This window comes from Metopolophium dirhodum, chromosome 1, assembly GCF_019925205.1.
Source record: "Metopolophium dirhodum isolate CAU chromosome 1, ASM1992520v1, whole genome shotgun sequence".
NCBI classification, from domain to species: domain Eukaryota; kingdom Metazoa; phylum Arthropoda; class Insecta; order Hemiptera; family Aphididae; genus Metopolophium; species Metopolophium dirhodum.
In genome coordinates this window covers 8,360,170-8,385,045 of record NC_083560.1, presented here as the reverse complement: position 1 = coordinate 8,385,045, position 24,876 = coordinate 8,360,170, and the positions used below count along the sequence as shown (strand labels likewise).

Here is a 24,876-nt window from a genome sequence, read left to right as displayed (position 1 = left end):
TTGTGTATTTGAAGTAGTACTTTATTTTATCTAAAACCTAAAACTCCTACAATATTGTCTACGAACAACTGCGAATCAGGTAAGGCATTTAATATAATATTTTATATTTATTGCGTTAATACACAATATGTGCTTTTTACATAAAATTACATTGTACGGTGTATTTGATCTCGAATACACGATCTCGAGAGCCCTCCGAACACCTGGAGGAAGGTAATAGCTTAATTTCCATATATGACTGTTATGTATGTACATTGTACGGTGTGTCCGATACTCCGATATGTTATCTGTAACGATAAATATATATATATACAACATTATGTGATTATTATGTGTGTCCGCCGTCGTGCGTAATGATAAATAAAGCAGTCGTACTTTGTCAATGCTCGTGTGTGTACCTTCGCCTATCTTATATATAAAATACGTAACATTTGGCGACGAAGATGAAAATTCGGTGAAAATATTATTTAATTTTCTTGTTGTGATTATAATGTCGAATATTTCGCAATACATACCGGGTTCGGAATCATTCAGTAATTATTTAGATCGATTAAACGCGCAGTTGACCGTTTTAAAAGTTAAAGAGGCTGATAAAAAGTCCTATTTAATCGCATACATTGGTTCGGAAGCATATAGTCAATTAAAAGATGCTTGTTTGCCGGAGGAACCACAATTAAAGTCATACGACGAGTTAGTGTCCAAATTGGAAGAAATATATTCACCACGTCGTCTTGTAGTGAGTGAAAGATTTATTTTTAACCAACGTACACAGAACCAGGGTGAGTCAACTCGGGAGTACATAACAGCATTAAAAAAATTATCAAGTTTTTGTGTATTTGGTTCGTTTTTAAACGATGCACTGCGAGATCGGCTTATTGTAGGGATAAGTGATGAATCGTGTCAACGAAAATTACTTGGTATAGAGTCCCTAACGTTTGAAGAAGCATGTAAAATTGCTTTGGATTCGGAGTTGGTTTGTAATCAAACACAACAAATGAACAATAAATCACAAGTAAATTTTATCATTAATGGGAAAAATGTGTCTCGTCAAACACATTCGTCATCGAAGTCGGAACTCAAGTGGAACGGAAATTCTGGTGGAAAACCGTGGTCTGGGAAGTCGTCAAAACCTGGTCAAAAAAATGGTCAGTCAATTCAGCACGGCAGTCAAAGTTCACGAAGTCTTAAGTTTGGTCAATGCTATAGATGTGGAAGGAAGCACGATGTCCGTACGTGTCCAGCCAGAGAGTGGGAATGTTTTTCATGTAAATTAAAAGGTCATACGTCGAAAATGTGTAAGACAAAAATTAAAAATAATTTAGAGTCTATTGATTTAGTAAATAATGTGTCTCAGAATAGTGGGGGAAATCCACTTGTGATTAAAATCAAAGTTAATAATAAGCTTATTCCGTTTGAAGTAGATAGTGGAGCGTCGGTTTCAGTTATGCCGATTAAATATTTTAATATGTATTTTAATAATTCATGTAAATTAGAAAAAAAACATATTCAATTAAGTTCTGTAAATTGTGAACCAGTCAAGGTTTTAGGTCAAACACTTGTAAATGTCGAGATGTCAAATCAAAAAAATATTAAACTATATTTAATTATAACGGAAAACTCTGTAAAAAAAGTTTTAGTAGGTCGATCTTGGTTAGATAAGTTATATTCAAACTGGAGATCGAATATGTGTCTAAATTGTATAAGTAGTAATGTAGATTGCAAAATCGGGAAAAATATTATGAATTCTGTAAATAATAATTGCGTTTTAAGTGAAATAGATGTAATTAACAATATTAAACTCAAGTTTCCCGGGGTGGTTAAATTAAATGATAAACCAGCTGATTATATAAAAGACCATGAGGTCAATTTATCTTTAAAAGAAAATAGCGTACCAGTTTTCCATAGAGCATATCAAGTACCATATGCACTAAAGTCTGCTGTAGAAATTGAGTTAAATAGATTAGAAGTTGAAGGAGTTATAAGTAAGGTTTCAATTAGTGACTGGGCATCGCCTATTGTAGTAGTACCAAAAAAAAATAATAAAATTAGAATATGTGTAGATTTAAAAACTACCTTAAATCCAAAATTACAAATTGAACAACACCCATTACCAAGAGTCGATGATGTGTTTAATGAGTTATCCGGGGGAAGTGTATTCACTGTTTTGGATTTAGCAGAAGCGTATTTACAATTACAGGTTGCACCTGAAAGTCGTAAGTTTCTTACAATTAATACTCATAAAGGGTTGTACTGTTTTAATCGTTTATGTTATGGGGTAGCGTCAGCGCCAAGTATATTTCAGTCAGTCATGGAAAATATTTTACGAGGTGTTTCTAAAGTACAAGTATATTTAGATGACATAATAATCTGCGGCTCGTCAAGGTCAGAGTGTGAAGAAAATGTTAATGCGGTGTTAGAACGTTTAAATGAGTATAGAGTTAAAGTAAATTTTGAGAAATGTCAGTTTTATTGTTCAAGTGTACAATTTCTAGGTCATAAAATAGATTGTCAAGGCGTACATCCCGATGGAAATAAAATGGATGCGATAAGAAACGCACCGTGCCCTAATGATGTAGTACAATTAAAATCATTTCTCGGTCTCATAAACTATTATCAACGTTTTATTCCAATGTCGTCATCTATATTAGCTCCCTTGTACAATTTAACAAAAAATAAAATACCTTGGAATTGGTCTGACGAATGTCGATCAGCGTTTGAAAATATAAAACAGGTATTAATAAAAAGTCAATTATTAGTCACGTATAATCCAGATTTACCTCTAGTAGTTACGTGTGACAGTTCTAGCTATGGTGTCGGTGCAGTTCTTAGTCATTTGATAGATGGGGAGGAGAAGCCAATTTTATTCGCGTCTAGCACCTTATCAGCGGCAGAAAAAAATTATGCACAAATTGAGCGTGAAGGGTTAGCAATAATCTTCGCAGTAAAAAAATTCCATAAATACTTGTTTGCACGCAAATTTATTTTAGTAACTGATCATTTGCCGTTAAAATCAATTTTTAATCCGTCAAAGAATATACCTGTTGTAGCTTCATCTAGATTACAAAGATGGGCAGTTATATTGTCTAGTTATCAGTACGAGATTCAACATAGGAAGGGGGTAGACATAAGTAACGCAGACGCGTTATCAAGATTACCTCAAAGTAGTAATACTGGGGAAAATGCTTGTTCAATTTTATTATTAGAAAATTTACCTTTAACGTATAAGGAAGTGAGCAAAAAAACGAGTACAGACGAAGTATTAAAAGAAATAAGTCAGTATACGAAAGAAGGTTGGCCGGGGGTAAAGTCGTTAAAATCAGATTGCCAACAATATTATAAAAGACGGGAAGAATTATCGTTAGTAAATGACTGTTTGATATTAGGTAATCGCGTAGTAATTCCAAAGTCATTAAGAGAAGACGTATTAATGTTATTACATAAAAACCATCCGGGTATTGTTCGTTCGAAAATGCTCGCAAGGTCGTATGTATGGTGGCCTAATATCGATATTGATATAGATAAGTTTATTAAGACGTGTACGGAATGCCAATGTAATCAAAACGATAAGAATGTTAGTGAGAAAGTGTATATTCCGTGGGAAAATCCATCAGATTCTTGGAAAAGAATACACATCGATTTTCTAGAAATAAATCAAGTTAAATTATTAATCATTGTTGACAGTTTTAGCAAATGGATTGAGTGTTTTGCAATGGGAAGTACAACGGCTTCAAAAGTAATCGAAGTTTTAGAAAATTGTTTTTGTCGTTTTGGTTCCCCAGAGATAATGGTAACCGATAATGGTCCACCTTTTGGCGCAAATGAATTTAAAGCATATTGTGAGAAAAATTGTATAAAACTAGTACATTCGCCGCCATACAATCCAGAGTCTAATGGGTTGGCAGAGCGAGGAGTGCAAACGATAAAAAAATTATTAATAAAGAGTTTGTGTGTAGAGAGAGATGTAAAAAGAATACAATCAAAAATTAATAATATTTTAGTATCATATCGTAACACACCAACAACAAGCACAGGTTGTAGTCCGTCAGATTTAATATATAATTTTAAACCAAAAAATCATTTGTCCATATTAAAACCACCAAATATTGTAGAAAAGAATAAAAATATTAATGTTACTAAGTACGAAATAAATGATAAAGTTCTTGTTCGAAATAATTCAAAAGGGCAGAAATGGTTAACTGGACGTATAATGAAAATGTTGGGAACGTGCAGTTATTTAGTCCGGGTTGGTGATAAAATCAGATTAATGCATGTAAACAAATTGAAAAAGAGTTATTTAAATGATGAGGTACATCCAAGGGAACTTGAATAATAAAAAAAAAAAAAAAAAAAAAAAATATATTGTTTATCTATTTAAATTTTTAAGTTATATTTATTATGTATTGTGTAAAATTGTAAATGTTAAATCATTATTATTATTTTCTAAATTGTATGAATTTTGTATAAGTTAATTTATTGTACTAAAATTATATAGAAGGGAAAGATGTTATGTATGTACATTGTACGGTGTGTCCGATACTCCGATATGTTATCTGTAACGATAAATATATATATATACAACATTATGTGATTATTATGTGTGTCCGCCGTCGTGCGTAATGATAAATAAAGCAGTCGTACTTTGTCAATGCTCGTGTGTGTACCTTCGCCTATCTTATATATAAAATACGTAACAATGACATAAAGATATTTTAAGTATAGAACATTTTAACTGTTTCATCATATTCCTTAAAATAACCAATCTATACAATAGAATTTAAATAGTTACTAAAAATATGTTTTATTATTACTTAAACTGTAAAAAGAAATGAGATTGCAAACATTTTAAATGTTTAATTTATTACTTAAAATATATCATTATTTTCATTTTAATTCTGTCTCTAATCAGTCGTAAATAATCTCACCAAATTTAAATATATTAAAATGATGAGAACCACTGGTATATAGTATATATAATATAATATTATGTTAGTTTATACACCAGTCGAACAGTAAATATTACATTCTTACACAGACTGTTAATCTGTGGAATAAAATTATATATTTTTAATAAGCTATGAAAAATATTCTCCAAAAATAATTTTTCTTATGTATTTAAAATTTAAGTTTTAAATACTATTTATTTTCACGACTAGTAGGTACCTAGATTTTAATAACTGTTATATTATGGTTTTTTTTTTACTATCGAAAATCCACCCCAATCCGCCTTTGAAAGCATGTATCAAATGCTATGTGTGCATAGTTTCTAAACTAAACGAACCCTAATCCTACATACTTACACCGACCGTTTATCTGTGGCACGGGTGAAATTAAGGGTGGGTGAGGGTGAATAGATCCCACCAGAACCTTTATAACATTTGTTGAGAGTAACGCTGGACGGACAAATGACTTCAGTATTAGTATAAATGAATAATAACACGACAATATGATTATGTATAAGTATAATATATAATAACGTACAACTAATAGTCCTATTTCACTGTAACAGTACACATACATCGTATACGCACTGCACGACGGCACCTGTGCAAGTGAGTATTACATACTTCAAAGGCTCTATATATATGCACAACCGAGGTCGTGTTACATCCGTAAAGATGGGTCGTATATTCGTATAAATTGATACTAAATTGTACACACGTGTCAAGGTTGACTGCTAATGTCAATTGTATTTTTCAACAACATTTATATAGAAGAAAATTAGACTTTCTTTTATAAACCGTGTATAATATATATTTATAACATTCATTATATTTTAACACTATATATAGTATTATATAGTATTATGACTATCTTGTTCTAAATCTTTTGATATTATATTCTTATAGTAGATTAATTAACCTTCATAATATATTTTGTTACGTTAGGTTAGGTTAAATTATTAGGTTTGTTCATAGTATTTTTATTAAATTATTTTTTGGGGAATATTTTAAATACTATTTTTTATCAGTTTATTAAATACTAGGTAGGTACTCAAATACTTTTTGATTGTATTATTAATAAGCAATATTATAAAATATACACATAAAATATTATAAATGCACGATTATTATTTATATTCTCATTAATATCAAATAAACCAAATAATATTTAATGTCAATAATCATTCATTAAATTTAAAAGGAGACTTACTTATAGCGTACCACCAAATGATGAAAAATTATATTGAAATGTATGAAAATGAAATATAATTATATATAACACTATATTTATCTGCCGTGTAGAATTTTATTTATTGTTGCTCAATTTTGCATTTATACGTGTAAATATACGTGTGGTATATTATTTTTATACAACCATTTACCTACATGGTACTCACACTTGCGAAAAAACTATCTTGTCCTTAAGCCAAAATATACCTAGGTACCTACTTAATAACTACAATTCTTTACCAAAAAATCGATCTCTTGGTATATCTATGTATACTCAGACAACGCAACAAATAGAATGTAGGGTTTCAGGGTTAAATCACAGTATCACACAAGAATTCATGAATAAAGTACTGTTCTTTTATTAGCACAAAATCATTGACAGGTTGTCGTAATTCACTTGTGCAAAAACTTAAAAATAATTAGAGCAACGAACACTAACATCAATTCTATCTAATATTCCGACTGCTTTTGATCTTAATAAATCTGTAGATTGTAGATAGTTTTACTAGGTTAATTAAAATCTAGAAGATTTTCGTTATTGTGATATATATTTCTTACAATTTAGTAATTTTAATGTAAAATGTAATTAATTTATAAAGTTATACAATATACAGTGGGATTTTTTTATTATGATTACTTTTCCTGTTTCTTAGAATTTTTAATATTCAAAGTTCTAATAGATAAAACTTCAAAACTCTGACCGATCGCCAAAGTCTGACTTCACCATCGTTTTTAGCATGCTTACATATATAAGTTTTGATAAAAACGGTGTCCGGTAAAACAGAAATATAGGTAAGTACCGCTCATTTCCCTAAAATGTAATAAATAGTATTAAATACTTAAATTTAAAATACATAAGAAAAATTATTTATAATTTACTTTATTCACAATAATATCATCGAATATACTTAGTAATATTATATGCTGATTAAGCAAGTCTTCGCTTAAAATCGTTTTACTTAAACAATGATATTATAACATTGAATTCAAATTTAACAGCATTTTTCATAGTCATCCACTTGTAACCTAATGTATAGTAGAGTGACACCGACTTGTCCACCTTATGTTAGGTTAGGTTAGGATTTGTCCACCACGTTATGTGCAAGAATGTAAGATTACTGTTCGAGTAGTGTGGAAACTATGCAAATAGCATTAAATGCATGCTTTCAGGGGTGGATTGGGGAATTATTTCGGCATGGTAAATATTGTAAATATTTAATAAAAACAAATAGTATTATATACTTTAATTTAAAATACGTAAGATAAATTATGTTTTGGGAAACATTTTAAATATTATTTTTTAACAGTTTATTACTAGGTAGCTACTCAAATACTTTTTGAAAGTATTTTTAATAAGCAAAAAGTATTAGTGTTCACTATAATACACATAAAACATTTCATTTTCATACATTTTATAGTTCATTAATTTTTACAAAAAAATTTGCTATTGCTCATTTCCCTATCATTCTTAACTAGTTAAAATATGCAAATTCGACATTTGTTGAAGGAAATAAATTTCAAAATAATGATTTCAGAAAGTTGTTTTTTACACAATTGTTCTTAAGTCTTAACTCGTTGTATAAATGAATTTACATGTATGAATCAAAAAAATCTAAAAAAAATTATAGGTAGGTTAGTATTAGGGTATATTATAATATTGTATATTTTGTAAAGGTACTAAATTGTGTATAATTGTAAAGCAAAATCTAATAGGTTTTAGGATTTTTGATAAAATAGTACCTTCCTATATTCACAGCTACCACTAAATACTGTACTTTAAAATTTTGTATTTATTATATTTATTTAATTTATTTAGTATATAGTATTATGTGTTTAAAAAAATGTCTCTCCACTCCCTTATACAAATTCATAATTACGCCTACATTCTATGATATAAAACTATTGTTCACAATATTGAATCATAAAACGTATTAAAATGAAATATATGAATAATATAAAACAAAAAAACCTAACTGACTAGAATAGGTATTAAAAAAAAATATATCATCAAAATATAATTTATTTACAGTGTAATCAGTATTATGACTAATGACATTCTTGTTTTAACGTACCTATGTAGTGAAGTCAGAATTTGGAGGTCAGACTTAGTTTTAAAGTTTTAGCTTATTGCAATATATAGTATTTTCATACACACCTGGCAGTATATAGTTTTTTTTTTAAATTATTTAATTATAAAATATACCATGATGAGCTAAGTCCACCCACGAGGGCCGTCCGGCAATGCTGATGCTGGTCTACGTCAGTCAACTACACTCATCTCTCGTAATATGATTAAATGCACGATCTTGTTAGGCATCGCGGGACCACGTATATTTTTTTTGTTCCCCTCAACACGTGGTCCTGGCTGTAACATGCCCGCACAGCCAATCTTCCCGGTAACCCTGTGAGGATACACCATGAGTTATATGGTGTGTAGCCTCCAGTGGGCCGGGAAAAATATGCCCAAAATCTGTTTAATTTTTAAAACCTATTTTGCGTAAAAATTCCCGTTTTTCCTTAATTTTTATGTTGTTTTTCCTGTCGTTTTTAAAAACTATTGAGAATTTTGAATTTTGATCTCCTCAATGCACCAACAATATTCGCTTTCCCATTGAACAAGATACTGAAGTTAAAATAGAAGCAATATTTCAACTACGTATCGTTTACACAAACATAAAAAAAAAAAATAAAAAAGACGTTAGGAGGATGTCACTCTGCTGTACAGTAGGTTACAATTGGGTCACTGTATAATGGACGGTGTTAAAGTTCAATTATATAATATCATTGTTTAAGAAACAAGATTATGAGAGAAAACAGTCGGTCACCCTATGATATTACCAAGTATATTTGATGATATTATTGTGAATAAATTAATTTATGTATAACAATAAAATATGAGCCTTGCATTAAATTTTCACGCTTTTTTAACCAACAATTAAAGTAGAGTGGTGAGTGGTAGCTGTGAATATAGGTAGGTACTGTCTTATCAAAAATCCTAAAACTTATTAGATTTTGCTATAAAATTCTAAACAATTTAGTGCCTATACAAAATATACAATAAGAGCGGTTTACGGACATTTTCAGTTTCCAATTTTTTTAGTTTTTTAGTTTTTTTGTTCTTTACCTAAATATCAATAAAATTTGTTGGTTAAAAAAGTTTGAAAATTTAATAGAAGGCTCCTAATATATTGTTTTAAAGACAGATGAAAAATATTAAAAATCCATTATTTCTATTTAAATCTAAAATTTGAAAATGTAATACAATATAACTCATAAGTTTTCTTAACTTAAAAAAAAAAAAATGTCTGCAAGCAAATCAAATAAAATTTTTATGAGCGTTATAAGTTCATATTTTTACAAGATTGGATATTATTCACTCGATTTCTCACGTATCGGTTTTGTAATTTTACTGTTATTCAAAAACGAACAATTTTACTGAATGTTTGTATTAGCATTTTCTATAAACCATAGCCCACAAAAACATGGGATGATTCTTATAGTAACTTAACACTTCTGACGTCTTGAGATATGGTGGAGTGACGCTGTTGGGACTCGGTTAACTACCAGAGCGCGCAGGTTATTCCGATTTTAAAATGATCCGGTTCCGTGACACGCATGCGCAGCCCAGTGCCGGCCAACGGCCGGTTTTTCGTCGTCAATTCGTTTTATCACGAACTCTATACGTCATGCGCTACAGGAAGAAGGCGTCCGTAGTGCCGTTGTTTTTTTGTTTTTAAATCGTCACGTGTTTTACGAGTATTGTCGCCATTGCGCGGTATGACATATTAGTCAAGTTTATATTGTCTATCGTTGTATGTAGTTGACGTACCACATACGAGAGTCGTCTTTTTTCTCCTCAATAAGTGCGATCGCTGGTTCGTTGTGCCGTATCGTCGCGTTCGTTGTGCTGTAGCGTCGCGTTTGATGTGCCGCCTTATAGGTTCTTACACGCTCGAATAAACGACATTCGCGCTGTAAGAACTTTCGATCGTATTCTCGCTCTCACATTCTACATGCTCGAACAGTAAAATTGGTGTTCGCATTATAGAAAGGGGTGAGTGATCGCAAGTTATCCTCATTAATTTCAATTCACGTGTGCGATGTTAGTCGCACTGGGTCAGTAGTGTCGCCGTCGTAGATCGTCACGTTCCCCAGTCTTCCGGTGCAGATACATCGACCCCGACCAGTACAGGACAGCAACCGACCGGTACTACTACTTATTATTGTAATAGGTTGATAACCCAATATCACGTTCCGTGATTAATTATTATTATTTTATGTTGTTATGCGATGTGATAGGACTAACATAGCATTAAGTCTACGTTGTATTTTATTAATTATTATTCAAAGGGAGAGAAATAAATTATACAGTCCACTATCATTATATCCTTATTTATCTTATACTAAATTAGATAGCACCCAGCCTAATATAGTCGAGTTTTCACCCGAGTTCAAGTGAACCGGAATTCGCGACAAACATTTGGTCCTTCGGGCCGGATAGCTATCAATAAATTACTGTTAGAGTGTTAGTGTATTATTTTTGTAGGATATTATTATTTGTTTATCCTATTAGCATCCTTGTTATTTTTATTTTGTCTTGTTAGGTTGTTTTGCGTTGTTAGGTGGTTAGGTACTACATCATTTACAATGACGAGAAAAAATCAACAACAAATTAACAATGAACAAAAAAGGGTCGAGTTAACGCGCGCGCGTGCAGCACGAGACGTCGCGTTACGGTCAATTAATAAAATATTGAGCATTGCTAATGATGCCGTAATTAATTCCGAAAATCGTCCTACGTTAGAAGCTCGAATTATGTCGTTAGATCAACTTGTCATTACTTTCAATAATGAACAAAAACATATTCTGTCAGTATTTGCTGAGACCGACGAAGTAGACGAGTTTTTACGAGTAGATGAGGATGTCACCGAAACAATGCAATCAATGTGTGATCAAATTAATGTGATAGTAGCAAAGTTAAAACCGAATAATTCGATAGCCACGCTGCGCAATAATAATAGGCAGACTTCTGTACAATCACTTGTCTTACCGAGAATAGAGATTCCTAAATTTGATGGAAATATCATTGAATGGTGTTCCTTCCGTGATATGTTTACTTCTTTGGTGCACGTCAACGAACATTACACGGACATTGAGCGTTTCCATTATCTGTTGTGCTATTTATTAGGTCCAGCGTTAACAATAGTAAAAGCAGTCCCACTTACAGCCGACAATTATTCTATTGCTTGGAACGCACTCAAAGATCGGTACGACAATAAACGCTTATTAGTTACTGCGCACATTGAAAAATTATTTGCATTTGCGCCGTTAACAAAGGAATCTCCGGCTTCACTTTCATTGTTCGTCAACACTTTTCGGGAAAATGTATCAGCTATACAAGCTCTTGGAGTTAGTGACTTTGCTGGTTTTTTACTATTCTACATCGGTTCACGGGTTATTGATCCCATGACACGACGATTATTCGAAGCTACTGTCGCTAAAAATCAAATACCTGACTTGAACTCATTATTAGATTTCGTATCACAACGATGTAACGTTTTGTAAAACGTTGGCAGTAGTTCTGGCATTAGTTATGTAGAAAACAATGAAAGGACCGTAGGGAAGACAACGACTAAGAAGATCCAGGGCAAGAAGTCCGAGAAGACATCGTTAGCCGCGGTCACCCCGGCCAAGACAAAAAAGTGTTTGTTTTGTGGACATCCTCATGCAATTTACAAGTGTTTTGGATTCCGAAAACAACCAGTTAGCAGTCGCCGTGATTTTGTCAATAAAAATCAATTATGTTTTGTTTGTTTGAACAGTGGACACATGAGCAATGCGTGTCCTACGTCTTTTACGTGCCGTATATGTTCGAGTAAACATAGTACATTACTACACTTGACAGATGATATTACAAAATCGAATACCGATAAGACAAATGACAACTCCGAACGAGCCACTACAAGTTGTAATGCAACACAGTTTTCGGGAGTTACACATACTGAAACCACTGTTTTGTTAGGAACTGTCGTAGTCAGGGTTCGTGACAATACAGGAGTTTTACAAGCAGTCAGGGCAGTGTTAGACAGTGGATCACAGGTGTCTGCAATGACAGTGGACTGTGTCAATCGGTTAGGTTTGACTCGAAGGAAGTGTCCTGTTGAGGTCATCGGACTTTCCCAACAACCGGTTACTACTGTCAAAGGCTAAACTAATTTTAATTTTGTTCCTGTACAAGCCGACGCTCCCGAATTTAAGGGAACCAACGTCATTGTCTTACCTCGAATTATGTCAACGATGCCTAACAGGGTTTTGCCAGCTGAGGTACGAGATCGTTATCGTCATCTTGTCTTTGCCGACCCTCAATTTGATCACCCTGCGCCAGTAGATATGTTGATTGGAGGAGACTTATATCCGTCCGTCATTCAATCTAGAGCTGACGTTATACACACCGAAGGCTTACCATCAGCGATGAATACACAATTAGGTTGGGTCATAATTGGTGCGTTACAGGATAACACACATACTCCGCTTACGTCTCTGTCAATTAGTACAACCCCTCCGATCGAAGAATTGATGCAGCGTTTTTGGACAGTAGAGGAACCCACAGAGTCAACAATGCCAATTACACAAGACAAGCAATGTGAAGACTGGTTTGTTAAAACCACGAAACGAGACGCCACCGGTCGATTTTATGTTGGTTTACCGTTTCGAACAATAGTATGTTTCCCGGATACAGCTGACATCGGATGTCAAGATGAGAAATCGGTCGTTTTAGGGTCATCCAGAACTTCTGCTCTGAACCGATTGTATAATTTAGAACGTCGCCTTGAAAAGGATCCGGAATTATATACTGCCTACCGGGCCTTCATGGATGATTACAGATCGTTAGGATATATGAAGTTAGCGACCGAGCCAGGCAAATATTTTATACCTCACCATCCTGTAGTTAAACGGTGTAATGAGGAACTGAAGATTCGTGTGGTGTTTGATGCCTCAGCTAAGTCTTCATCCGGAGTCTCATTAAATGACTGCTTGGTGACTGGACCAAAGCTTCAGACAGAAATCGGTGATGTTTTGTTGCGCAGTCGACTACACAAATTTGTCTTTACAGCCGACATCACTAAAATGTACCGTCAAATATGTCTACATGAACCAGATAGAGTTTATCAACATATACTATGGCGCAATTCGCCTAGTGACGAGGTACAGGAGTATGAGTTGTGTACGGTCACATATGGCGTAAGTTCGGCTCCGTTTTTAGCGATTCGATGCCTACAACAGCTCAATATGGATGATGGACCTGAATTTCCACTCGTCCACGATGTCCTGTTAACTGATACATACGTGGATGATATTTTCGTTGGCGCTGACACTTTAGAGGACGTTTTAGCAGCAAAAATCCAAATCATCGACTTGTTAAATCGAGGTGGATTTAGCCTGAAAAAATGGGCTAGCAATTGTCCCGAGATTTTGAACACTATCGACATTGAAGACCGGGCTATGACACCATGGATAGAGCCAACTAGGGAACAGGCCGTCAAAGTTTTAGGAGTACATTGGGACCCTGTACTTGACACATTCGGCTATCATTCGACGATAAGTCAAGTTACTCCTACAAAACGGTCAGTATTATCAACTGTTGCTCGCTTTTATGATCCAATCGGCGCGTTGGGTCCGATGGTTTTCTGGGCCAAGTGTTTAATGCAGAGGCTATGGATGGAAAAATTAGATTGGGATGCACCACTTTCATCAGCTTTGACATCGTTGTGGCAAGGTTTCATCGATAAGCTGCCGGACTTAGCATGCTTGTCGTTACCACGACACATTGCAGTAGTCAACAGTCAAGATATACAATTACTAGGATTCGCTGACGCGTCTCAGGTTGGATATGCAGCAACAGTGTATTTGCGTGTGGTAGACCAGAGTGATAATGTCCGATTGTATTTCCTGGCATGTAAAACAAAGGTTGCACCACTGAAGTCATCATCAATGGATATGTCATTAACCATACCACGGCTAGAGCTCTGTGCCGCACTCTTGTTGTCACGTCTCTTGTCTCTACGTTTGAAAGTTTTACAGGGCAGAATCAAGATCACACGTGTCCGGGCATGGACAGATTCAACTATTGTTTTATCATGGCTCACAGCTGAACAAAGGCTATTTAAAATCTTTGTCACAAACCGAGTATCGAAAATACGCAATCTCGTACCCCAGTGCGAATGGGCTCACGTCGGTACTGCAGATAATCCAGCCGACCCTGCATCGCGAGGACTGCTTCCAGATGCCTTGGTAGCATGTTCATCATTTCTACATGGACCGGAATTTCTCCAGTATCCGGAAGAGCAATGGCCGGTTGCCATCACATCGATTGTAGATCCTGCAGAGCTCCCTGATTTTAAACGCCCATCGAAAAATGTGCTGTTAGCTCAACAGGTTGATGATAGTTTGATTCAGCGGTTTTCTGTGTTGCGCAAGATGCAACGGGTGCTAGCATATTGTCTTCGATTTGTCGACAAGGCTCGACAACGTCCAGTCGTGAGTGGACCAATCATTTGGAAGGAGTACGAAAATGTTTTGACAAAGGTAGCGAGGTACACTCAAAGGTTATATTACGCAGAGTTGCACCACCAACTAGGAACTTCAAATTCCGTCATCACCCCGAGTTCCCTCGCTCAACTTGCACCTTTTGTCGATGCTCACGGTGTGATTAGAGTAGGCGGCCGTCTACAGCATTCGGACTTGAACATAGGCGCCAAACACCCTATCTTGTTACCAAAGTCGTCTCACCTTGCTTACATCATTATTCAACACTACCATCAGAACACTTTACATGGTGGATCGCGTCTAGTGGCCTCACTAATTCAGCGACGTTTTTGGATCGTTTCCAGTCGAGCTGCGATACGGCAAGTTATATTTAAATGTACAGTGTGTGTCAGATACAAGGCTGCCGCTCCCCAACCAGTGATGGCAGATTTACCCTCAGCAAGAGTCCAACAATGTCGACCATTTACAAATGTCGGGATGGACTACGGAGGTCCATTCACGATTAAAGAAAGTCAACGCCGTAATTCAAGGACTTATAAGGCGTATCTTGCGTTATTTATTTGTCTATCCACCAAGGCTGTCCACCTGGAGGTGGTAACGGATTTGTCAACGGAAGCCTTTATGGCTGCGCTGGATCGATTTGTAGCCCGTAGAGGAATTCCTGCACAGATCCACTCGGATTGTGGTACAAATTACATTGGAGCAGCAAGGCAGCTTAAGACATTATTTAAAGACGCAGCACTCCAAGAAGCTCTGCATGCACGAGTTCCGTGTCAGTGGCGATTTAACCCGCCTGCAGCTCCGCACTTTGGCGGTATTTGGGAAGCTGCTATCAAAAGTACAAAGTTACACCTAAAAAAGGTTGTAGGTAATCAGGTGCATACCTTAGAGGAATTGACGACATTGATTACACGGATCGAGGGTGTACTCAATTCTCGACCCTTGGTTGTCATGTCAAGCGATCCGAACGATTTGTCTGTGCTAACACCGGGACATTTTTTGATCGGACAACCGATCTTGGCAATTCCTGAACACGACATCAGTGACATTCCGCAGAATCGTCTCAAACGCTGGCAGTTAATTAAACAAGCCCTTCAATCATTTTGGAAACGGTGGAATCGGGAGTATTTGCACACGCTGCAGAGTAGACAGAAATGGTTCCATCAAAATCCCAGTCTCGGTGTCGGAGATATCGTCGTCATAAATTCACCTTCTCGACCTCCTTTGATGTGGCAAATTGGTCGGGTCATCGAGGTCCACCCCGGTGCTGACCAAGTGGTCCGTGTAGCCACTGTCAAGACAGCGGAAGGGATACTGAAACGTCCAGTGGTAAAGTTGGTTAAACTACCCACCGACAACGCTTAACTTACCTTCTTCCATTCGTTCCATCTTCCACCATCCCAAACATAAAATTTTCTTGCTGTGTATAATTATTTATGTATATATGCATTATTTTGTATTTGAATTGTCATAGGTTTATTTTTGTTTCTGTTTATTACTTAATAGTTGTACAATGATATGGTCTGACCGAGAAGTATCGGTTTTGAAAGTACCCTTTCAAAGCGGGGGAGGATGTTGGGACTCGGTTAACTACCAGAGCGCGCAGGTTATTCCGATTTTAAAATGATCCGGTTCCGTGACACGCATGCGCAGCCCAGTGCCGGCCAACGGCCGGTTTTTCGTCGTCAATTCGTTTTATCACGAACTCTATACGTCATGCGCTACAGGAAGAAGGCGTCCGTAGTGCCGTTGTTTTTTTGTTTTTAAATCGTCACGTGTCTTACGAGTATTGTCGCCATTGCGCGGTATGACATATTAGTCAAGTTTATATTGTCTATCGTTGTATGTAGTTGACGTACCACATACGAGAGTCGTCTTTTTTCTCCTCAATAAGTGCGATCGCTGGTTCGTTGTGCCGTATCGTCGCGTTCGTTGTGCTGTAGCGTCGCGTTTGATGTGCCGCCTTATAGGTTCTTACACGCTCGAATAAACGACATTCGCGCTGTAAGAACTTTCGATCGTATTCTCGCTCTCACATTCTACATGCTCGAACAGTAAAATTGGTGTTCGCATTATAGAAAGGGGTGAGTGATCGCAAGTTATCCTCATTAATTTCAATTCACGTGTGCGATGTTAGTCGCACTGGGTCAGTAGTGTCGCCGTCGTAGATCGTCACGTTCCCCAGTCTTCCGGTGCAGATACATCGACCCCGACCAGTACAGGACAGCAACCGACCGGTACTACTACTTATTATTGTAATAGGTTGATAACCCAATATCACGTTCCGTGATTAATTATTATTATTTTATGTTGTTATGCGATGTGATAGGACTAACATAGCATTAAGTCTACGTTGTATTTTATTAATTATTATTCAAAGGGAGAGAAATAAATTATACAGTCCACTATCATTATATCCTTATTTATCTTATACTAAATTAGATAGCACCCAGCCTAATATAGTCGAGTTTTCACCCGAGTTCAAGTGAACCGGAATTCGCGACAAACAGACGCTGTATAGGCAGAAGTCTTCCAACCTGGGCGGCCTCTCACACAACGTATGTACCTACGTTGCTGGCGGACTTACGCGACAACTACTGATGGCACCGACGTTGACATTAACCGACCGCCAAGATTGACGGTAAAATAGCAGTTGAAAAATATGAAAAATACATAGGCACAATTTTTTTTATAAGTATTTAAAGTTCAAATTTTCAGATAGTTTAGTTTTTTCGCAAGTGTGAGTACCATGTAGGTAAATGGTTGTATAAACATATACCACACGTATATTTACACGTATAAACGCAAAATCGAGAAACAATAAATACAATTCTACACGGCAGATAAATAATATATTATTATATATTGTTATAAACTAGCTGTTGAGATAACTGCTTAGTTTATAAGTTGTAGGTAGCAAGACCGTTGGTAGAGGATTTCTTAGGTAGAGTTGATAAAATAATTAGACTGGTTGAAAGTTTAAGTTGTTTATTGAATTTCTTCTGCATAAAATAATCTAAGTCTAATTTGACAAAGTTGTTATGTTGTTTTTCATGAAGGTGCTCGTCTGTACTATGGTGTCACACGTCTAATCTACAGGCTGTTTCGTGTCTGGTTTTATAGGGCCTCCTGCTGGCTGGTACCGAATTGGTTCCCGAGGTCCAACCCCACGTGCCGATTTGGTTCCCGTTCAAAAAAGGTATTTTATTAAGTTGAGCCGAATTGGTTCCTGTTTAATTACGCACATTTTCCTTCTCAATTTTACAGGCTTAGGTTGTCAACTTATAAGTAGGCTTGGTTAAAAATGTGTGTTATAAAAAAAAATTATACAATATATAAAATGTTAAATTGTTGATTTGGAAGTCAACTAGTCATCACTTAGGTTAGGTGTACAAAATACAAATAATAAAATATATATAAAAAATACAATTATTTAAAATAGTTGATTTGCAAATTTGTTGCAAACTTTCTTTAAGTATTCAATTCACGTAAGCTTCTCATTAATGTACTCAGTCATACAATTTTCCAAGTATTTGTAATTTCTTTCCTGTTTGCTAGTAAGTTTCCTAGTATTATTACTTCGAAATGTATTATAATTTAATGTCTGAATGCGTTTAAAGTCTCCATTAAATAAAATATATTAGGATGGGCACTTGTAAATTCTTTATTCAGCTTTGAATGGAACGATTTGCAACAATTTGTAGTCCTATCAATATTTTTGTCAAATAAATAGACGATATACAATACAGCGATAAAAGTACGTAGGTATCTACGATATCTTCATCGTTATCTTAATTGATCGGGGTATCACCGATAATTTGCTAAACTTCCAATATAACAATCTATTGCCATCTTATTGTATACATATTATACTATACTCTATAAAGTGTAGACTGTATAGGTACATTTATATTTTTTACTATCTAATTTATATTTTGTACCAATTATCAAAAATTAAAAATTAAAATTGTAACTATTTTACTTGTACACAAACGGGAACCAATTTGGCTCAACCTAATAAAATACCTTTTTTAAATGGGAACCAATTCGGCTCAACTTAATAAAATACCTTTTTCAAACGGGAACCCATTCGGTTACTCCGCTCCTGCTCTCCCACTTCCCCCTAGTCTATCGACATATCTGTGGATTTCACAGGACGTTGTTTAATTAATTATCAATACATTCCCACGCCTGGTCATTCCAAGTATCGTGTCCTGTTATCGTGTTCGCAATATATGTAATACGCCATCCATCACTAGTTAGATACTATGCATTATATATATATATGTATATTTCAGAACAATATCTAAATATTATATTCATAGATTTATGATTTAATTGAAGTTGTAGGATCTATTGAAATGCGGTTTCAATATCGCATTGCTCTCTCATTATATTCCCATAGGTTTTCTAAAGGATATATGACTGTGATTGATTTGGCCCACTTTCTATGTGCTATTGTTTGTCTAATTTTTATGTTGCCAAATGTAGCTGAAGGCGAAACGATCACAATAATATATCATGTGTATTATTGGGTTCGTTACAACATAATTATATTTCATTTTCATACATTTTAATATAATTTTTCATCATTTGTAGTACGCTATAAGTAAGTCTCCTTTTAAATTAAATGCATTATGATTGACATTAAATATTATTTGGTTTATTTGATATTAATAAGAATATAAATAATAATCGTTTATTTATAATATTTTATGAGTATATTTTATAATATTGCTTATTAATAATACAATCAAAAAGTATTTGAGTACCTACCTAGTATTTAATAAACTAATAAAAAAATAGTATTTAAAATATTCCCTAAAAAATAATTTAATAAAAATAGTATGAACAAACCTAATAATTTAACCTAACCTAACGTAACAAAATATATTATGAAGGTTAATTAATCTACTATAACTATATAATATCAAAAGATTTAGAACAAGGTAGTCATAATACTATATAATAATATATATAGTGTTAAAATATAATGAATGTTATAAATATATATTATACACGGTTTATAAAAGAAAGTCTAATTTTCTTGTATACAAATGTTGTTGAAATATACAATTAATATTAGTAGTTAACCTTGACACGTGTATACAATTTAGTATCTAGTTATACGAGTATACGACCCACTCTCTTTACGGATGTAACACGACCTCGGTTGTGCATATATAAAGAGTCTTTGAAGTATGTAATACTCACATGCACAGGCGCCGTCGTACAGTGCGTATACGGTGTGTGTATACTGTCACAGTTAAATAGTCCAGTTGTACGTTATTATATATTATACTTATGTATAATCTTATTGTCGTGTTATTATTTATTTATACTAATACTGAAGTCATTAGTCCGTCCAGAGTTACTCTCAACAAATGTTTTAAAGGTTCTGGAGGGATACGTCGGCACTCGTCGGCTACGTGGAGGGCAGGTGAACCGACGAGTGCTTGCGCGTATGTAAATAAAATACATGGGCTACGTTACCGACTAGAAACGACGATGAACACAAGAGAACGAGTGGTCCCAGGATTGGCAAATATATACTACTATAATAATCAACCACTGTACGAAAGGGGAATACAACTAATATAGGTAATACGAATACGGGACATGGGCACCACCTATTTAAAGGTTATAAAATAATATATTAATATTATATAATATAATAGGGGCGTTATATAGGTATTCTTGAAACTAATATGCAATAAGCAGATAAGCTAAACCTCAAATACATAAACACATTTCTTCCGTGAAAACTATGACCACTTACGATAAATTCGTACGTGGTACATAAGTACACAATTTCAATTATTTTATATCATATTTTATAATATAATAATTTATTATTTTACACATTTTTTTTTTTTTTTTAACGATTTGGGTTTTAACTATGTTACGTACCCACGTATTAAGTAGTCATATATTAACTATGTACAGCGCGCCGCACGTCTCTAATAATATTTGACGTTATAACTAATAAGGCAATTAGTATTGTATAACATGCGGAGGTCGTTGCAAAAGCGTAGAGAAAACAATTAAACTATGGAAGGTGTCGTCACACGTATCTTTCCTGAAAAGCCAACACCCATACGCAGGATACGAGTCGACCAGCATTCCAAATACGAGACCCGAACTCTGTCTCATGACCGAGCTTAGCCACTAATACAAACACCCACTCCAAAGGACACAATCATATATATAGAAGCAAAGGACAAGAGCTCTTCAGATGGTTAGGGACATTCAGAGTAAGGTCGTAACACCACTCATAGTTTAAATTCTATCTTAAAGAGTCGTAACACCACTATTTTACACCATATATTATAACATTGTAATTTTGTACTACTAATAAACATTCATCATACCTAGTACACGTATTTCATTTCTGCGTTGATGTATATATCGACGTCGGTTGGATCGTAACAACTACAAGCCTAAGGAGGCTAAAAAGTAAAACCTCATAGAGGGGCTAAATAGAAGTACGGAGGTGCTAAGCCCCCCCCCTAGTTACGCCGATGCCTTCGGGTATCCCCTACTTACGGCGATAACAAATACCATAAGTTTGCTTAAAAACAGTGACACGTTATTGTATAAAAATACTTATAAAAAGTATTTGAGTACTTATTATACAGTATACCTAGTATTTAATAAACTTTTTTACGGTTAATGCACTGAATAATAAAATACAGACAGTGAATTTCGAAATAAAAATCCCCGAAAAAACATCACGGATTCTAGAAAAAATTACCTCCAGAATACAATATTGCTTACTCTCGGGAGAACCTAACCTAACCTAACCTAACTGGGAAATAGTAAACTCCTACAAATGTAGGTGATATCCTACATAGACATAGAGTTAACTCCTACAAAAGACAGTGTTGACTCCTACAAACGATAGCAAAAATAATAGGTGGAAAGTTTTAAAAAATAGTCAAATTAATTTTTAAAAGGTGGACTAAGTTGTACCGATGTTGTTTCCTCCTATCATACTTATGTAAATTATCAAATTTAATAATTTCATCCAGTTTGAATCGTTTAATTAATAATTTACCATACATTATTAAATATTAAAAAACCAAATGACTTATGTATATTGGTAAAAATATCATAATGATGTTAAAAAAGAAATCAGTAGAAAAAAATATGTCTTTGTATTTTCGAAATTTAAAATAAAATATATATGTCTTGCAATACATTAATAAATTTAGGTATATAAAAATCAATTCAGCTACCTATACCAATAAAAACTTAAACAATAATCGAATTAAAATAAATCATTAAACAAAGTGTTTGTATTTTATTTATATATATGTATATATATATTGTTATTTTTATGTTAACATTTTTAGCTATTTGAGCTTTTCAATTCCAAAATCGTGTGTTCAACATTTCAAATAAAATGTTGGAGTGTTTTTTACAGGTAACCAGGTAAAAGAAATAACCTATTCCTGTAGGAGTTTACATTTGGTCCATAAACTAGGACTGGAAATGTAATATACTTAATAAAAAAGGTCGGTTGTAAACTCGGCCCGATGATTTTGACCAATAAAATATAATAGGTAAGCACGACATCTGCAAATACAATTTACTTATAATTTTTAATACCGAACATATTACTTACATTTTTACACAATTTTACATTTATATAATAAATTTCATATTATGAATAATATTACGAAAATGAAATTAATTTTTGGTGGTTTATGAGAATCGCCTATGGTGTCCTCTGGGTAATGTCAAATGGTTCCCAAAAATATCATATGTATATTTTTTATCAGGCTGCGTTTAGGTTCACATCAATAATTTTTACCTGAAAAAAAAACCCGGGCCAAGTTTACACCTAAATAATTTTAACCTAAAAAAACACAGATTTTACAATCGCCCCTTACAATCACAAGAAATTGGTGATCAAAATAGGTTTTTAAAAGCTAATTATAGTGTTATTCTTCCCACATTGTTAATATTTAATTACAAATATACAGTGGGTTCACACTAAGAGGTACCACTAAATATTTCAGTTCGAAAACCATAAATTGTATTGCACACGCATACAACTAACATTTTTTTAAATAGTAACATCAATTTTTTTTACATATTCAGATAGAGTATTTTTTTTCCAAACAATTAATGTACAAAAAGTTTTTATCTAATTACATAATTTGCTAAGGAAATTTAATATTGACAAGTCATTTTTTTGACAAACTCTAAACTAAATTAAACTTGTTGTTACTTATTAATATCCAATATTGTTAAATATCTGTTTGCGCACGGATATAATAGTAAAAAGGTGGACAAGTGGGTGTTACTCTGCTGTACAGTAGGTACAAAAGTGGGTAACAAATAAAATTTTATTGATAATTATGAAAAAAAAAATAAAAAAATTGAAAACTGACGATGTCCGTAAACAGCCCAAATTAAGTCAACATAAAATTCATTCAAAATTATCAAAATTTTATGGTGTATAGAAAATGCTAATACAAACATTCAGTAAAATTGTAAATTTTTAGTAAATAGTTACTGACAATATATGTATTTTGAGTCGCTGGGTTTTATAGAGTATAGAGTGGTTTTCCAAGGCCTAATATAGTGTTTGAATAACAGGAATGTTGGTTCCGTATTCTAACTATTGTGACTGTGACTATTATCGTACGCTCTTAAAATCCCTACATTCGTAGCAGTCGTACACAGTCGACGGCTAATCGAATGTAATTTAAGTTGATGAGCACTTAAAACTATGCTTATATTCTAAATGAGTAAATATTGTTATAATCTAAAAGCAAATAAATTATAGTAGCATGTATCTAAAATTATGCTTATATTCTAAATAAACAAATATGATTATGATATAAGTTCTCCTCTTAAGAATTCCTACATTCACAGCAGTCGTACATAGTCGACGGCTAATCGAATGTAATTTAAGTTAATGATTACTTAAAACTATGTTTATATTCTAAATAAATAATATAATTACGATCTTATAATAATAATATAGATGTGCAATATATATTGGTGTGCGCTTATGGTAATACTATAAACTAAATTCTGCTCTTAAACATCCCTACATTCGTAGCGTTCGTACACAGTCGACGTTATCGAATGTAATAATTTTAAGTTGATGAGCACTTAAGACTATGCTTATATTCTAAGTAAATAATTATAATTACGATCTAATAATAAATAAATTATGGTAGTAGGTATCTAAGATTACGCTTATATTCTGAATAAATAATTAGAATTACGATCTAGTGATAATTATATTATTGTGGTATATATCTAGAATTATAATTACGTTATGATACGACGATAGTCACAGAGTTTTGTATTGTAAGGGGGTGGATAGATAAATAGGTTTAAGAAATGCAAGGGTGAATTCGTTGATAGTAATATGGGATAATTAATTAGATGGTCATATCGAATGTTGAAGTGATTCAATATACATATACGTCTGAATCGATGGTGGTAGATACTCCTTTGAGCAGTGGAGAAGGTGTATCGTGACGCTGACTGGCGTGGATGTTGTGCATCGGATCGTCTTGTGGAAAAAACTGCTGGCGAGTCGATTCCATGCGGTCCTTATATAATATGATTTTGGTGTAATCTCTTCTTCTGGTGATATGCATCGATATCTGTATTTACGTATTGATGTGTTTATGATTTTGTCTTCAGCGGTATGACAAAGGTGCCGCTGGTAATTTATTGTGTTAATATGTCCCAACGTCTTGTTCGGAAAATTGTCGACGGGGTCTTGAAGTATATGAGTTACAATGCCGTATCGTCTGGCGTCACCCCACATTCTATATGGTCCATCGTTTAATAGTTATCCTGTGTTTTTATTTAAGTCTAAATATCATATATTACACGGAGTTGCCATATTAAGTTTATACACAAATGCACAACACTGAACTTTACTGACTTATAGAATAATTTGGTTTTTGAATTTTTCACGTATTTCAATGAGTTAATAATGATTGCGAAATAACACTTTGCACGTTCAAAGAGTCATCTTGTTTCATTTTATTAGCTTATGAGAATATTATAAGCATTTAATGCATAAAAATAAAATTGTACAGGTATAAATATTATTAATATCAAATAAACCAAAAAATTAAATATTTAAATCAATCAGTAAATTCCATGACGGATAAAGATGGTA

General features: G+C 33.8%; 3 protein-coding genes across 3 annotated transcripts; all 3 read left to right on the top strand.

Moving 5' to 3' along the window:
* The first annotated feature begins 248 nt into the window (after positions 1–248).
* On the top strand, positions 249–4,334 carry LOC132936623 (uncharacterized protein K02A2.6-like). The gene has a single exon (XM_061003378.1). It carries the CDS (start codon positions 383–385, stop codon positions 4,328–4,330), a length of 3,948 nt encoding a protein of 1,315 aa, XP_060859361.1. The 5' UTR covers positions 249–382; the 3' UTR covers positions 4,331–4,334.
* Positions 4,335–10,985: 6,651 nt separating this feature from the next.
* On the top strand, positions 10,986–12,380 carry LOC132945433 (uncharacterized). Its single transcript, XM_061015209.1, has 2 exons — positions 10,986–11,721; positions 11,791–12,380. Exons 1-2 carry the CDS (start codon positions 10,986–10,988, stop codon positions 12,378–12,380), a joined length of 1,326 nt encoding a protein of 441 aa, XP_060871192.1.
* Positions 12,381–12,467: 87 nt separating this feature from the next.
* On the top strand, positions 12,468–16,082 carry LOC132945348 (uncharacterized). The gene has a single exon (XM_061015098.1). The coding sequence runs from the start codon at positions 12,468–12,470 to the stop codon at positions 16,080–16,082; it is 3,615 nt and encodes a 1,204-aa protein (XP_060871081.1).
* The last annotated feature ends 8,794 nt before the right edge of the window (positions 16,083–24,876 follow it).

Excerpts from the sequence above, each read along its gene's own strand:
- LOC132936623 (XM_061003378.1), top strand. The coding sequence starts at position 383 with ATGCTCGTGTGTGTACCTTCGCCTATCTTATATATAAAATACGTAACA.
- LOC132945348 (XM_061015098.1), top strand. The coding sequence starts at position 12,468 with ATGCCTAACAGGGTTTTGCCAGCTGAGGTACGAGATCGTTATCGTCAT.
- LOC132945433 (XM_061015209.1), top strand. The coding sequence starts at position 10,986 with ATGTCGTTAGATCAACTTGTCATTACTTTCAATAATGAACAAAAACAT. Across the intron at positions 11,722-11,790 it reads AGATTTCGTATCACAACGAT|GGAAGACAACGACTAAGAAG; the intron begins GTAACGTTTTGT and ends AAAGGACCGTAG.